The 15,775-nt window shown below is 45.9% G+C and overlaps 1 protein-coding gene across 1 annotated transcript; it reads right to left on the bottom strand.

The window, feature by feature from the left end:
* Positions 1–1,808: 1,808 nt before the first annotated feature.
* Positions 1,809–10,069, bottom strand: LOC121547701 (serine protease HTRA2, mitochondrial). The gene is made up of 7 exons (XM_041859097.2): positions 9,363–10,069; positions 7,203–7,407; positions 5,663–5,857; positions 4,204–4,345; positions 3,936–4,005; positions 3,742–3,837; positions 1,809–2,929 (listed from the first exon to the last, which is right to left on the bottom strand). The coding sequence occupies exons 1-7, from the start codon at positions 9,833–9,835 to the stop codon at positions 2,764–2,766; spliced, it is 1,347 nt and encodes a 448-aa protein (XP_041715031.1). The 5' UTR covers positions 9,836–10,069; the 3' UTR covers positions 1,809–2,763.
* Positions 10,070–15,775: the final 5,706 nt, after the last annotated feature.

Here is a 15,775-nt window from a genome sequence, read left to right as displayed (position 1 = left end):
ATTATCAATGGAAATCAAATTTATCAACCCATGGAGGTCTGGATTTGGAGTCACCCTCAAAATTAAAGTGGAAAACCACACTACAGGCTGATCCAACTTTGATGTAATGTCCTTAAAACATGTCAAAATGAGGCTCAGTAGTGTGTGTGGCCTCCACGTGCCTGTATGACCTCCCTACAACGCCTGGGCATGCTCCTGATGAGGTGGCGGATGGTCTCCTGAGGGATCTCCTCCCAGACCTGGACTAAAGCATCCGCCAACTCATGGACAGTCTGTGGTGCAACGTGGCGTTGGTGGATGGAGCGAGACATGATGTCCCAGATGTGCTCAATTGGATTCAGGTCTGGGGAACGGGCGGGCCAGTCCATAGCATCAATGCCTTCCTCTTGCAGGAACTGCTGACACACTCCAGCCACATGAGGTCTAGCATTATCTTGCATTAGGAGGAACCCAGGGCCAACCGCACCAGCATATGGTCTCACAAGGGGTCTGAGGATCTCATCTCGATACCTAATGGCAGTCAGGCTACCTCTGGCGAGCACATGGAGGGCTGTGCGGCCCCCCAAAGAAATGCCACCCCACACCATGACTGACCCACCGCCAAACCGGTCATGCTGGAGGATGTTGCAGGCAGCAGAACGTTCTCCACGGCGTCTCCAGACTCTGTCACGTCTGTCACATGTGCTCAGTGTGAACTTGCTTTCATCTGTGAAGAGCACAGGGCGCCAGTGGTGAATTTGCCAATCTTGGTGTTCTCTGGCAAATGCCAAACGTCCTGCACGGTGTTGGGCTGTAAGCACAACCCCCACCTGTGGACGTCGGGCCCTCATACCACCCTCATGGAGTCTGTTTCTGACCGTTTGAGCAGACACATGCACATTTGTGGCCTGCTGGAGGTCATTTTGCAGGGCTCTGGCAGTGCTCCTCCTGCTCCTCCTTGCACAAAGGCGGAGGTAGCAGTCCTGCTGCTGGGTTGTTGCCCTCCTACGGCCTCCTCCACATCTCCTGATGTACTGGCCTGTCTCCTGGTAACGCCTCCATGCTCTGGACACTACGCCGACAGACACAGCAAACCTTCTTGCCACAGCTCGCATTGATGTGCCATCCTGGATGAGCTGCACTACCTGAGCCACTTGTGTGGGTTGTAGACTCCGTCTCATGCTACCACTAGAGTGAAAGCACCGCCAGCATTCAAAAGTGACCAAAACATCAGCCAGGAAGCATAGGAACTGAGAAGTGGTCTGTGGTCACCACCTGCAAAACCAGTCCTTTATTGGGGGTGTCTTGCTAATTGCCTATAATTTCCACCTGTTGTCTATTCCATTTGCACAACAGCATGTGAAATGTATTGTCAATCAGTGTTGCTTCCTAAGTGGACAGTTTGATTTCACAGAAGTGTGATTGAGTTACATTGTGTTGTTTAAGTGTTCCCTTTATTTTTTTGAGCAGTGTATATAAAAAAAAAAAAAGTGCTTACCCCAAAAATGGGCAACATAGTTTTAGTAGGTCAAAGCTGTGTGCTGGAAAACCTTGGTAGAGCGTCAGTGAAGTAGGCATTGTGGTGCACATGTGAATTTCCTTTTTTGGCTTCAGACCAATGCCTACTTCTTACAACCCAACCTGAGCCTGTCTTTAAGACATGTGCAGGAAGTAGAAAGTGAAATATGCTAACCTACTACCTGCTTTACCAAAAACAAACAAGTAAAGTGTGTTGTACAGTAATCTCTCATGGAGAGACTAACATCTGTGAGGTTTTCTGTTCTGGGTTGCTGAGATTGGTAGGACTGTATCGGACTTGGAAACATCAACATTTTTTAATCGTTTATTGTAGTGACCTTTCAGTAAAAATCTTGCACATAGTATATTATAGTGAAAACCCTGATAGTTGTGCCTTACAACCTTGGTCAGGATTTAATCCGATCGAATTTCACAGCGTTCGCAGAGATCGCATTAATGGTAAACGTTTCATATGTCGGCTGTATTAGAAATTACCTTTAAAATGTCAAGCACGCTATAACGCGGATCTACCACAGAACGGATTGAATCACGCCCCTTCTTGGTTACATCAGATTTTCAATGAGGTTGTAATTCCACCACCAAACAATACAAGTAAATAGATGTATATTGATGTCATAATACTGTAAATACCTCAGTGCAGAGCCTTATAGCTCAATATTTCAGTATAAGTCTCTGCTTCATTACAAATCACATGGCGGTCTGTTGAGAGGGCAGTGTCTTGGTTTGAACCCAATCTGTCTATTGATCTTTCAAGACCTGCGCAACCAACTGTCACTTCCTTCAGCCTTCAGTTACAGTATCTGACTAATACCGTGTTAATCTTAGCCCATCTTATCTCACAACTGTAAACCCATTGTAGGCAGTGTTCAAGCGCATCAAAACCTTTATGTATCATGTAAATTGTGACTGACTGATGGATCTACAAATAATATTGAGTAGTTATTTATGATACAAGGTGATTTGTATATCAGTCAGTCTGGACTCGCCTTTAAAGTTGGCTGCTATGTCGAACTCTGTGTTAATAGCCCATCTTATATCTCACATTACTTCTATCCAAACATCCAGTAAACCAGTGGTTTATCTCATGTGTAGAACCACACAGATAGTGATGTGATAGTCTGTCTCTACGCATGTTGTGGGTGTGATCATTCAGTATCCCTGTCCTCTTCAGTGTCCCAGCTGTCCTCTTCTTCGTACACTACCTGTATATCATGTGGCTCCACTAACCGGCAACGTTTGATGACATCACTCTGTGAACTCTGGGGTCATGTGTAGCCTGAGTAGGTCCTGACCCCTCCTGATCACCATGGTGATGCTGTCGCTGGTCCTCACGGCGTTGTAGATCTCCTCCGACGTGTTCACCTTGGTGCCGTTGATCTCCAGCACTATGTCACCTGGCTTCATACCTGCCCTGTGGAGGGTTATAACGACACTGTCACCTGGCTTCATACCTGCCCTGTGGAGGGTTATAACGACACTGTCACCTAGCTTCATACCTGCCCTGTGGAGGGTTATAACGACACTGTCACCTAGCTTCATACCTGCCCTGTGGAGGGTTATAACGACACTGTCACCTAGCTTCATACCTGCCCTGTGGAGGGTTATAACGACACTGTCACCTAGCTTCATACCTGCCCTGTGGAGGGTTATAACGACACTGTCACCTAGCTTCATACCTGCCCTGTGGAGGGTTATAACGACACTGTCACCTAGCTTCATACCTGCCCTGTGGAGGGTTATAGCGACACTGTCACCTAGCTTCATACCTGCCCTGTGGAGGGTTATAACGACACTGTCACCTAGCTTCATACCTGCCCTGTGGAGGGTTATAACAACACTGTCACCTAGCTTCATACCTGCCCTGTGGAGGGTTATAACGACACTGTCACCTAGCTTCATACCTGCCCTGTGGAGGGTTATAACAACACTGTCACCTAGCTTCATACCTGCCCTGTGGAGGGTTATAACGACACTGTCACCTAGCTTCATACCTGCCCTGTGGAGGGTTATAACGACACTGTCACCTAGCTTCATACCTGCCCTGGGATTTTAATTGAATATGGAGACCTTATATGGACATTACACGGTGCTCGCCTATTGGCTGGAGAGCCCATAGACGTTACAACATGGTGCTCACCTATTGGCTGGAGAGCCCATAGACGTTACAACACTGTGCTCACCTATTGGCTGGAGAGCCCATAGACGTTACAACACTGTGCTCACCTATTGGCTGGAGAGCCCATGATGACCCGGTGGATCATGATCCCGTGAGTGACGTCAGGGAAGGAGGAATCCCTCAGCTTCAACTCGGCAATGATACTGCAACAGAAGACATTCAACTATGACTAAATCCTCCACTGTCATTCCTCCATTACCCCAGGTAGGTGATAGCTTTCCTGCTGTCATATGACCTTTACCTTGGAGTCAGGGTCAGCATCATGACGCCGATGTATCTCCGCTTGGTGTCCAACTCCCCCAACCGAGACTCTAGGAGAGAATCACAAAAACCAACACTTCCAAGAAGTACAAATAACTGCAAGGGTCTATGGTCCTATTAGCCTGGTCTCAGATCTGTTGGTGGTGTCTGGTCTAGTCCTATAGTCCCACCATGACCATAGGAGCCAACATAGGAAATGGCAGGACAGCACAAACAGATCTGGGACCACGCACGGTAAAGTAACTCACTCTTCTTGTCGGAGGCTTGGTTCAGGAAGTGTTTGACGTGATCCGAGGGGATCGCGAAGGAGATCCCTGCCGTCACCTTCATGGTGTTGATGCCGATCACCTCACCATCCAGATTAATCAGAGGCCCTCCAGAATTCCCAAACTGCAAGACAGAACAAGCCAGACGCATTATTGATCACGGTGTCAGAGGAAGGCCCTAAAAATGGTCAAAGACTCCAGCCACCCTAGTCATAGACTGTTCTCTCTGCTACCGCACGGCAAGCGGTACCGGAGCGCCAAGTCTAGGTCCAAGAGGCTTCTTAACAGCTTCTACCCCCAAGCCATAAGCTAATCAAATGGCTACCCGGACTATTTGCATTGCCCCCCCACCCCCTCTTTTACGCTGCTGCTACTCTCTGATTATTATCTATGCATAGTCACTTTAACTCTACCTACATGTACATATGACCTCAATTACCTTGACTAACCGGTGCCCCCGCACATTGACTCTGTACTGGTACCCCCTGTATATAGCCTCGCTACTGTTATTTTTACTGCTGCTCTTTAATTATTTGTTACTTTAATTTTTTATTTTTTATTAAAACTGCATTGTTGGTTAAGGGCTTGTAAGTAAGCATTTCACTGTAAGGTCTACACCTGTTGTATTCGGCGCATGTGACAAATACAACTTGATTCACACATTTGGAGAACAAAACGTTTTACTCGTACTAGCACTGATTTAGCAGATAGCGGCTTGTGATATGTGGTTGTTCATACTAATGGTTCCTTACAAGCTGAACACACCGATTGTACGTTTCTCTGGACAAGAGTGTCTACTAAATTACTACAGCCGATTAGCTCACATCCATGACCAGACCAGTGGAGTTACATCGACGGCAGTGGACCACAATGCTTTACTATCAGGGTTACTGTCAATGCTTTACTAGCAGGTTAGGGTTACTGTCAATGCTTTACTAGCAGGTTAGGGTTACTGTCAATGCTTTACTAGCAGGTTAGGGTTACTGTCAATGCTTTACTAGCAGGTTAGGGTTACTGTCGATGCTTTACTAGCAGGTTAGGGTTACTGTCAATGCTTTACTAGCAGGTTAGGGTTACTGTCAATGCTTTACTAGCAGGTTAGGGTTACTGTCAATGCTTTACTAGCAGGTTAGGGTTACTGTCAATGCTTTACTAGCAGGTTAGGGTTACTGTCAATGCTTTACTAGCAGGTTAGGGTTACTGTCAATGCTTTACTAGCAGGTTAGGGTTACTGTAAATGCTTTACTAGCAGGTTAGGGTTACTGTCAATGCTTTACTAGCAGGTTAGGGTTACTGTCAATGCTTTACTAGCAGGTTAGGGTTACTGTCAATGCTTTACTAGCAGGTTAGGGTTACTGTCAATGCTTTACTAGCAGGTTAGGGTTACTGTCAATGCTTTACTAGCAGGTTAGGGTTACTGTAAATAGACCAGGGTACTCACATCGATGGCAGCGTCTGTCTGGATATAGTCCATGTTGGGTTTGGACAGACCCAGCTCCTTGCTGCCCCGCTGGACTGAGGAGACAATACCTGACGTGATGGTGTTCCTCAGGGCGAACGGGCTGCCCATGGCAACCACAAACTCCCCCTGACGCACATCCGACGACAGCCCCAGAGAGAGGGTAGGGAGAGGGTGCTACAGAGAGGAGAGAGACACAGTTAAAGGGTAGGGAGAGGGTGCTACAGAGAGGAGAGAGGGAGAGGGTGCTACAGAGAGGAGAGAGGAGAAAGGGTGCTACAGAGAGGAGAGACGGAGAGGGTGCTACAGAGAGGAGAGAGGGTGCTACAGAGAGGAGAGAGGGAGCGGGTGCTACAGAGAGGAGAGACGGAGAGGGTGCTACAGAGAGGAGAGACGGAGAGGGTGCTACAGAGAGGAGAGACGGAGAGGGTGCTACAGAGAGGAGAGAGGGAGATGGTGCTACAGAGAGGAGAGAGGAGAGAGGGTGCTACAGAGAGGAGAGAGGGTGCTACAGAGAGGAGAGAGGGTGCTACAGAGAGGAGAGCGGGTGCTACAGAGAGGAGAGAGGAGAGAGGGTGCTACAGAGAGGAGAATAGGGTGCTACAGAGAGGAGAGCGGGTGCTACAGAGAGGAGAGAGGGTGCTACAGAGAGGAGAGAGGGTGCTACAGAGAGGAGAGCGGGTGCTACAGAGAGGAGAGAGGGTGCTACAGAGAGGAGAGAGGAGAGAGGGTGCTACAGAGAGGAGAGAGGGTGCTACAGAGAGGAGAGCGGGTGCTACAGAGAGGAGAGCGGGTGCTACAGAGAGGAGAGAGGAGAGAGGGTGCTACAGAGAGGAGAGCGGGTGCTACAGAGAGGAGAGAGGGTGCTACAGAGAGGAGAGAGGAGAGAGGGTGCTACAGAGAGGAGAGCGGGTGCTACAGAGAGGAGAGAGAGAGGATGCTACAGAGAGGAGAGAGAGAGGGTGCTACAGAGAGGAGAGCGGGTGCTACAGAGAGGAGAGAGAGAGTGCTACAGAGAGGAGAGAGGGTGCTACAGAGAGGAGAGAGGGTGCTACAGAGAGGCGAGAGAGGATGCTACAGAGAGGAGAGAGGGTGCTACAGAGAGGAGCGCGGGTGCTACAGAGAGGAGAGAGAGAGGATGCTACAGAGAGGAGAGCGGGTGCTACAGAGAGGAGAGAGAGAGAGGGTGCTACAGAGAGGAGAGAGGGTGCTACAGAGAGGAGAGAGGGTGCTACAGAGAGGAGAGAGAGAGAGGGTGCTACAGAGAGGAGAGAGGGTGCTACAGAGAGGAGAGAGGGTGCTACAGAGAGGAGAGAGGGTGCTACAGAGAGGAGAGAGGGTGCTGCAGAGAGGCGAGAGAGAGGATGCTACAGAGAGGAGAGACATACAGTTAAGAGAGGGTAGGGAGAGGGTGCTACAGAGAGGAGACAGAGAGCGAGCGAGAGTAGAGAGGGTACTACAGAGAGGAGAGACAGAGAGAGTAGGGAGAGGGTGTCACGTCTCAATCATAACCTTATCTTACCTGGGCATTTATTTTTATAGTGGCTATGTCCGCCACCTGATCAACGTCTTGAACAGTGGCGTTATACGTCTCCCCATTGGTTAGCTTGACCCGGACTCCTCTCTTATTGGCCACTACATGGGCATTGGTGACTATGAGCCCATCACTGCTGATGATGAACCCAGAACCATTCGAGATGGGGACTTCCCGACCGGAGAACGGGTGCCTGTCAGTGTCATAGTGGAACATTATTAGAATAGAATACGTTATTGTCCATTGGTTATAACGGAAATTTTGAACGGCATTTTCCCAACACCCCCAGATACAGTTGAAGTCGGAAGTATACATACACTTAGGTTGGAGTCATTAAAACTTGTTTTTCAACCACTCCACACATTTCTTGTTAACAAACTATAGTTTTGGCAAGTCGGTTAGGACATCTACTTTGTGCATGACACCAGTAATTTTTCCAACAATTGTTTACAGACAGATTATTTCACTTATAATTCACTGGATGACAATTCCAGTGGGTCAGAAGTTTACAAACACTAAGTTGACTGTGCCTTTAAACAGCTTGCAAAATTCCAGAAAATGATGTCATGGCTTTAGAAGCTTCTGATAGGCTAATTGACATAATTTGAGTCAATCGGAGGTGTACCTGTGGACGTATTTCAAGGCCTACCTTGAAACTCAGTGCCTCTTTGCTTGACATCATGGGAAAATCAAAAGAAATCAGCAAGGTAGACCTCCACAAGTCTGGTTCATCCTTGGGAGCAATTTCCAAACGCCTGAAGGTACCACGTTCATCTGTACAAACAATAGTACGCAAGTATAAACACCATGGGACCACGCAGCCGTCATACCGCTCAGGAAGGAGACGTGTTCTGTCTCCTAGAGTTGCAAATCAATCCCAGAACAACAGCAAAGGACCTTGTGAAGATGCTGGAGGAAACAGGTACAAAAGTATCTATATCCACAGTAAAACGAGTACTATATCGACATAACCTGAAAGGCCACACTCAGCAAGGAAGAAGTCACTGCTCCAAAACCGCTATAAAAAGCCAGACTACGGTTTGCAACTGCACATGGGGACAAAGATCTTACTTTTTGGAGAAATGTCCCCTGGTCTGATAAAACAAAAATAAAACTGTTTGGCCATAATGACCATCGTTATGTTTGGAGGAAAAAGGGGGCTGCTTGCAAGCCAAAGAACACCATCCCAACCGTGAAACATGGGGGTGGCAGAATCATGCTGTGGGGATGCTTTGCTGCAGGAGGGACTGGTGCACTTCACAAAATAGATGGCATCATGAGGAAGGAAAATTATGTGGATATATTGAAGCAACATCTCAAGACATCAGTCAGGAAGTTAAAGCTTGGTCGCAAATGGGTCTTCCAAATGGACAATGACCCCAAGCATACTTCCAAAGTTGTGGCAAAATGGCTTAAGGACAACAAAGTCAAGGTATTGGAGTGGCCATCACAAAGCCCAGACCTCAATCCTATAGAACATTTGTGGGCAGAACTGAAAAAGTGTGTGCGAGCAAGGAGGCCTACAAACCTGACTCAGTTACACCAGCTCTGTCAGGGGGAATGGGACAAAATTCACCCAACTTATTGTGGGAAGCTTGTGGAAGGCTACCCGAAACGTTTGACCCAAGTTAAACAATTTAAAGGCAATGCTACCAAATACTAATTGAGTGTATGTCAACTTCTGACCCACTGGGAATGTGATGAAAGAAATAAAAGCTTAAATAAATCACTCCACTATTATTCTGACATTTCACATTCTTAAAATAAAGTGGTGATCCTAACTGACCTAAGACAGGGCATTTTTACTAGGATTAAATGTCAGGAATTGTGAATAACTAAATTTAAATGTATTTGGCTAAGTTGTATGTAAACTTCCTACTTCAACTGTACACACACACAGGCACAGGGTCAGCTGCAGTGCAGAGTCCCTGGATGGAGAGCAATTGTTGGTCAGGGTTTATCATTAACTTGGTCCCAGATCTGTTTGTGCTCTTGCCAACTCCATTGCTGTCATTTTCAATCTAAACATGACATGATAATCAGTGACAAGGAGTTGGCATGATAGCACGAACGGGACTGGCACTCAGGCTAGTTTGTCATAATAACAAAATAAATATCAACTGCATAAAAGTGATCATATGATCTTACCGGCCGACGATTTCAATATACACGACAGCGGGCGTAGATTTTTCGACCACATCCGCAATGAAGTTGTACTTGAATCGTGGACTGTCGGGTTTGAAAGGGGAGGCACAGTGAGCTGTTGACAAGACACGTTCTAGGATCGAACCACAAAGTAAAGCTCTCCTCTCACAAACGTTCTCCTCATCCCCTCTGAAATGCAGAACTGCCGCACTACCGAGTCCCAACCCAACAGCGACTGACTTGAGGAGAGTAGTCCGATCTGAGCCACTGCCCCTGCCACCTCCTCCTGTGGTCCAAATGGTGGGTACATTGTTGACATAACAGGTGTTATCTCCCGTTGAGTGCTGTTTGTAACCGACAGAAGCACCGGAAACTCGTCCTAGTGTTCGCTTGTTCAAAACGTTACATTGTCGGAGATGTTCCCGGGTGTACCTCCTGATTACCCAGAATAGCGGACGATTGACATGTGTTGACATGTTGTTGCATCAGTCAGAATAGAGTGAAATAACTTTTACAACAAATTCAACAATTCACACTCCTTTCTTGACCATAAGGATCTACAACTCTTTGACCTTAGTAACGCACGAATTTATAAAAAACGTAATAATAAAACATTAAAAACTGTGGCTACTGGCTAGATACACGTAGCAGCTGTCAGACCACGACCTAGCTAGGTCGAAAAAATAACCAGCGTCTCGTCAGCAACGCACACAAAACAAGCTTCCGGGTCACAGAATTTCAGAAACGTTCCAAATAAAAGCCCCCCCACGTAATAGTAGAAAAGTGTAATTAACCTGTATTTATTCATGATATATGAACAATAATTATCTAATCATTAACACTGATTTATATTTGTTCATATGTAAGTGACATTTGCATTACATTTGAGTTTTAAAACATGTTCCAAAGTCAAATAAATAACCCCAATGCAATACAGTGTATAAAAAAATACATATAGGCTTATAGAGAGAACTATTCTGGGTGCCGAAGTAAAAGTGGGGTTGGGATTACTCACTAGGGTCTGTAGAATCTATAAATGGTGTTATTCATGGAGGACTGAGGTCTAAATGCCCAGCAACACTTTCAACTCCACCCACTCTATTCACTGCAAAGCAAAACACTGTATACCTATAGGTGATTACATTTTACATTTACATTTTAGTCATTTAGCAGACGCTCTTATCCAGAGCGACTTACAGTTAGCACATACATTATTTTATCGAACCCACAACCCTGGCGTTGCAAACGCCATGCTCTACCAACTGAGCTACATCCCCTGCTGGCCATTCCCTCCCCTACCCTGGACGACACTGGGCCAATTGTGCGCCGCCCCATGGGTCTCCCGGTCGCGGCCGGCTACTACAGAGCCTGGATTCGAACCAGGATCTCTAGTGGCACAGCTAGCACTGCGATGCAGTGCCTTAGACCAACAACACAATGTAAACAATGATGTGACTGGCATATCTGTTAACGACCTAGATTAACATGATGATGAGCCAGTTGCGCCTTTAACACATTTAAATCAGTAATTCTCTTTAGTTTAGATTTTCCCCCATGTAGTTATCATTTTAACATTATGCACTGTGCAAAGCTGCAAAAAATATTGATTTTGTATGATATACTTTATTTTGAAGGCAAAATCCCCCGGAAGTCTTAATGTTGCTGCCGTGAAGCTAATTTATCTTCAACCTAGATCGATAAACACTTTTCACGCCACTTCGATACTGAAGTGACTTTTTCGTAGCAGGTTAGGATAATTAGGGGACACCGTCCCAACCTAGATCACGACCATAAAGATAGAAACCTCTAGTGGCCAAAATGCCATTTTAGTATGGGCAGCGCCATTGAGGGCTACCAACATTTTAATGTTGTCCATTGGGTGGGGACTTCAGACTTCATTGGCTGATCCCTCCTGGTGAACCGTTTGGAGTCATGTCCAACCGGGTCATGACGAGATATCAGCCAATCGTGAAGAAGAAAATTCAACTCTGCAAGGAAATGTACAGTGGTTTGTCTAGAAGGGATACAGCTTTTGCCAAAATTGACTTTTCGTAGCAGGTTTAGGAGAACTTACACAGCAGGTAAGGAGAATTAACGCTGCACAGGTTAGGATCATTAACATAGCAGGTTTGGATAATTAGGTTAAGGTTAGGAAAAGGGTTAGGGTTAGCTAAAATGCAAAAAGAAGTTAATTTTTGACGTCAATTTGACAAAAGCAGTATTCCGTCTAGACATGACCCTGTGCGGTGGGCTGTCAAATCTATGAGTTGAGTTCCGCCCAACTACATTGCAGAATCATGCCAGATCTTACAATGCCTGGATAGATATAGCCATTTTTGCTAGTCTACTCTGAGGGGGTCGTCACTAGTTACCACAGCCACAAAGTCATAAACCCCACCTATTTCTACAATTTCTCTTCTTAAAATGTGATTTTAAACCTAACCTTAACCACTGCTAACCTTATGCCTAAACCTAACCTCAAATTAAGACCAAAAAGCTCATTTCTGTTTTCATGAAATAGTCTATTTTGACTTTGTGGCTGTGCCATCCCTCGGCAAAAATGGCCATGTGGTGAAGAGGACTGCGCTGCAGTGTCTCCGTCACTGCAGTCTCCCTCACTGCAGCACAGTCCTCTTCACCACAGGCCATCTTTGTCGATGGCAAAGATATAGTTCTTAAGATTGTCCAGGGCTTCCATAATAAGCTGGTCATGGTTCTCCTGGGTGATGAAGCTCTTGGCTTCCTCCTGGAACATCAAATCAAAGTTTATTTTGTCTGGTGCACAGGATAAAACAGGTGTAAATTGTAAAACTGTCCAGCGAAATGCTTACTTACAAGCTCTTTCTCAACAATGCAGTGTTCAATATCAAAGGTAAGAAAATAGAAAATACACAATAGGATCATAAAGAGCACAGATCAGATATCTAAAAACTAAAAACTAATTTAAAACAAATCTAAGAATAAAAACACATAGGTAGTGGTGGGTAAGCCATCCTACTCAAATGTACTGTCTATGTAAATGTCCATCAGCAGTTGTAAAAAGTGCTTTCCAGTTAGTTCCCTAGCCTAAACCCCACAGAGCAAGCAATGCAGAGCAAGAAGCAAAGTAGTGAGGAAAAACTCCCTAGAAGGCAGGAACCTAAGGAACCAGGCTCCGAGGGGTGGTAAGTCCTCTTCTGGTTTTACCGGGTAGAGATTTAAGAGTACGTGGCCATAAAACCAGGGTCCAATGTACTCACTAGAGTCCCTAGAATACAAAACCGGTCAGTTTACACAAAAAAATGTCATTTCTGGAAGAGAGCTTTGTAAATTAATAGGGTTAAGGGTTTGGTAAAGGTTATGGTTAAAGTATGGGTAAGTATTAGATTTTGGCTAATCTGGCTGTCTGGAGAATAGTTGGCCCACTTACATGGTGTTATGGGATAAGTGAGAAAGAGAGGTAATTACATTTCCAGTGTGTCTTTAGACTCCTGGCTCAAGTAGAATAAAATGCTACCATAGAATAAAATTATAACAATTGAACAGAAATGTAATAAGGATTAAAGTAGGTTTGATCACACAGATAGTTTCATTGCACAAACTAGTACGCAGCATCATCTGGATGTATGCAACAAAAGTTCAACATTCACCTTCTGCTACCATTTCTGTCAAGCCGTCTACGCATACAGTTTGACGCACTGCAACTGCCTCTGCAACGCAATGCTGCAAGGCAAACGCAGCGTTCCATTGGAAATGAATGTACAGTTGAAGTCGGAAGTTTACATAAACCTTAGCCAAATACACTGCTCAAAAAAATAAAGGGAACACTTAAACAACACAATGTAACTCCAAGTCAATCACACTTCTGTGAAATCAAACTGTCCACTTAGGAAGCAACACTGATTGACAATACATTTCACATGCTGTTGTGCAAATGGAATAGACAACAGGTGGAAATTATAGGCAATTAGCAAGACACCCCCAATAAAGAAGTGGTTCTGCAGGTGGTGACCACAGACCACTTCTCAGTTCCTATGCTTCCTGGCTGATGTTTTGGTCACTTTTGAATGCTGGCGGTGCTTTCACTCTAGTGGTAGCATGAGACGGAGTCTACAACCCACACAAGTGGCTCAGGTAGTGCAGCTCATCCAGGATGGCACATCAATGCGAGCTGTGGCAAGAAGGTTTGCTGTGTCTGTCAGCGTAGTGTCCAGAGCATGGAGGCGCTACCAGGAGACAGGCCAGTACATCAGGAGACGTGGAGGAGGCCGTAGGAGGGCAACAACCCAGCAGCAGGACCGCTACCTCTGCCTTTGTGCAAGGAGGAGCAGGAGGAGCACTGCCAGAGCCCTGCAAAATGACCTCCAGCAGACCACAAATGTGCATGTGTCTGCTCAAACGGTCAGAAACAGACTCCATGAGGGTGGTATGAGGGCCCGACGTCCACAGGTGGGGGTTGTGCTTACAGCCCAACACCGTGCAGGACGTTTGGCATTTGCCTGAGAACACCAATATTGGAAAATTCGCCACTGGCGCCCTGTGCTCTTCACAGATGAAAGCAGGTTCACACTGAGCACATGTGACAAACGTGACAGAGTCTGGAGACGCCGTGGAGAACGTTCTGCTGCCTGCAACATCCTCCAGCATGACCGGTTTGGCGATCTAGGATGTGTTGTTTAAGTGTTCCCTTTATTTTTTTGAGCAGTGTACATTTAAACTCAGTTTTTCACAATTCCTGACATTTAATCCTAGTAAAAATTCCCTGTCTTAGGTCAGTTAGGATCACCACTTTATTTTAAGAATGTGAAATGTCAGAATAACAGTAGAGAGAATGATTTATTTCAGCTTTTATTTATTTCATCACATTCCCATTGGGTCAGAAGTTTACATACACTCAATTAGTATTTGGTAGCATTGCCTTTAAATTGTTTCACTTGGGTCAAACGTTTCGGGTAGCCTTCCACAAGCTTCCCACAATAAGTTGGGTGAATTTTGACCCATTCCCCCTGACAGAGCTGGTGTAACTGAGTCAGGTTTGTAGGCCTCCTTGCTCGCACATTCTTTTTCAGTTCTGCCCACAAATGTTCCCCAATGCCATTTTGCCATAACTTTGGAAGTACAGTGAGGGAAAAAAGTATTTGATCCCCTGCTGATTTTGTACATTTGCCCACTGACAAAGACATGATCAGTCTATAATTTTAATGGTAGGTTTATTTTTAACAGTGAGAGACAGAATAACAACAACAAAATCCAGAAAAACGCATGTAAAAAATGTTATAAATTGATTTGCATTTTAATGAGGGAAATAAGAATTTGACCCCTCTGCAAAACATGACTTAGTACTTGGTGGCAAAACCCTTGTTGGCAATCACAGAGGTCAGACGTGTCTTGTAGTTGGCCACCAGGTTTGCACACATCTCAGGAGGGATTTTGTTCCACTCCTCTTTGCAGATCTTCTCCAAGTCATTAAGGTTTCGAGACTGACGTTTGGCAACTCGAACCTTCAGCTCCCTCCACAGATTTTCTATGGGATTAAGGTCTGGAGACTGGCTAGGCCACTCCAGGACCTTAATGTGCTTCTTCTTGAGCCACTCCTTTGTTGCCTTGGCCGTGAGTTTTGGGTCATTGTCATGCTGGAATACCCATACACGACCCATTTTCAATGCCCTGGCTGAGGGAAGGAGGTTCTCACCCAAGATTTGACGGTACATGGCCCCGTCCATCGTCCCTTTGATGCGGTGAAGTTGTCCTGTCCTCTTAGCAGAAAAACACCCCCAAAGCATAATGTTTCCACCTCCATGTTTGACGGTGGGAATGGTGTTCTTGGGGGCATTCCACCTCCTCCAAACACGGCGAGTTGAGTTGATGCCAAAGAGCTCAATTTTGGTCTCATCTTTCACCCAGTTCTCCTCTGAATCATTCAGATGTTCATTGGCAAACTTCAGAATTTCAGTCCTTCACGGCGTAGTGTGTTACCAATTGTTTTCTTGGTGACTATGGTCCCAGCTGCCTTGAGATCATTGACAAGATCCTCCCGTGTAGTTCTGGGCTGATTCCTCACCGTTCTCATGATCATTGCAACTCCACGAGGTGAGATCTTGCATGGAGCCCCGGGCCGAGGGAGATTGACAGTTCTTTTGTGTTTCTTCCATTTGCGAATAATCGCACCAACTGTTGTCACCTTCTCACCAAGCTGCTTGGCGATGGTCTTGTAGCCCATTCCAGCCTTGTGTAGGTCTACAATCTTGTCCCTGACATCCTTGGAGAGCTCTTTGGTCTTGGCCATGGTGGAGAGTTTGGAATCTGATTGATTGATTGCTTCTGTGGACAGGTGTCTTTTATACAGGTAACAAGCTGAGATTAGGAGCACTCGCTTTAAGAGTGTGCTCCTAATCTCAGCTCGTTACCTCTATAAAAGACACCTGGGAGCCAGAAAT

Source organism: Coregonus clupeaformis, chromosome 31 (genome assembly GCF_020615455.1).
Source record: "Coregonus clupeaformis isolate EN_2021a chromosome 31, ASM2061545v1, whole genome shotgun sequence".
Classification (NCBI taxonomy): Eukaryota; Metazoa; Chordata; class Actinopteri; order Salmoniformes; family Salmonidae; genus Coregonus; species Coregonus clupeaformis.
The sequence above is the reverse complement of the archived record's forward strand: the minus strand, read 5'-3'. Positions and strand labels throughout refer to the sequence as shown.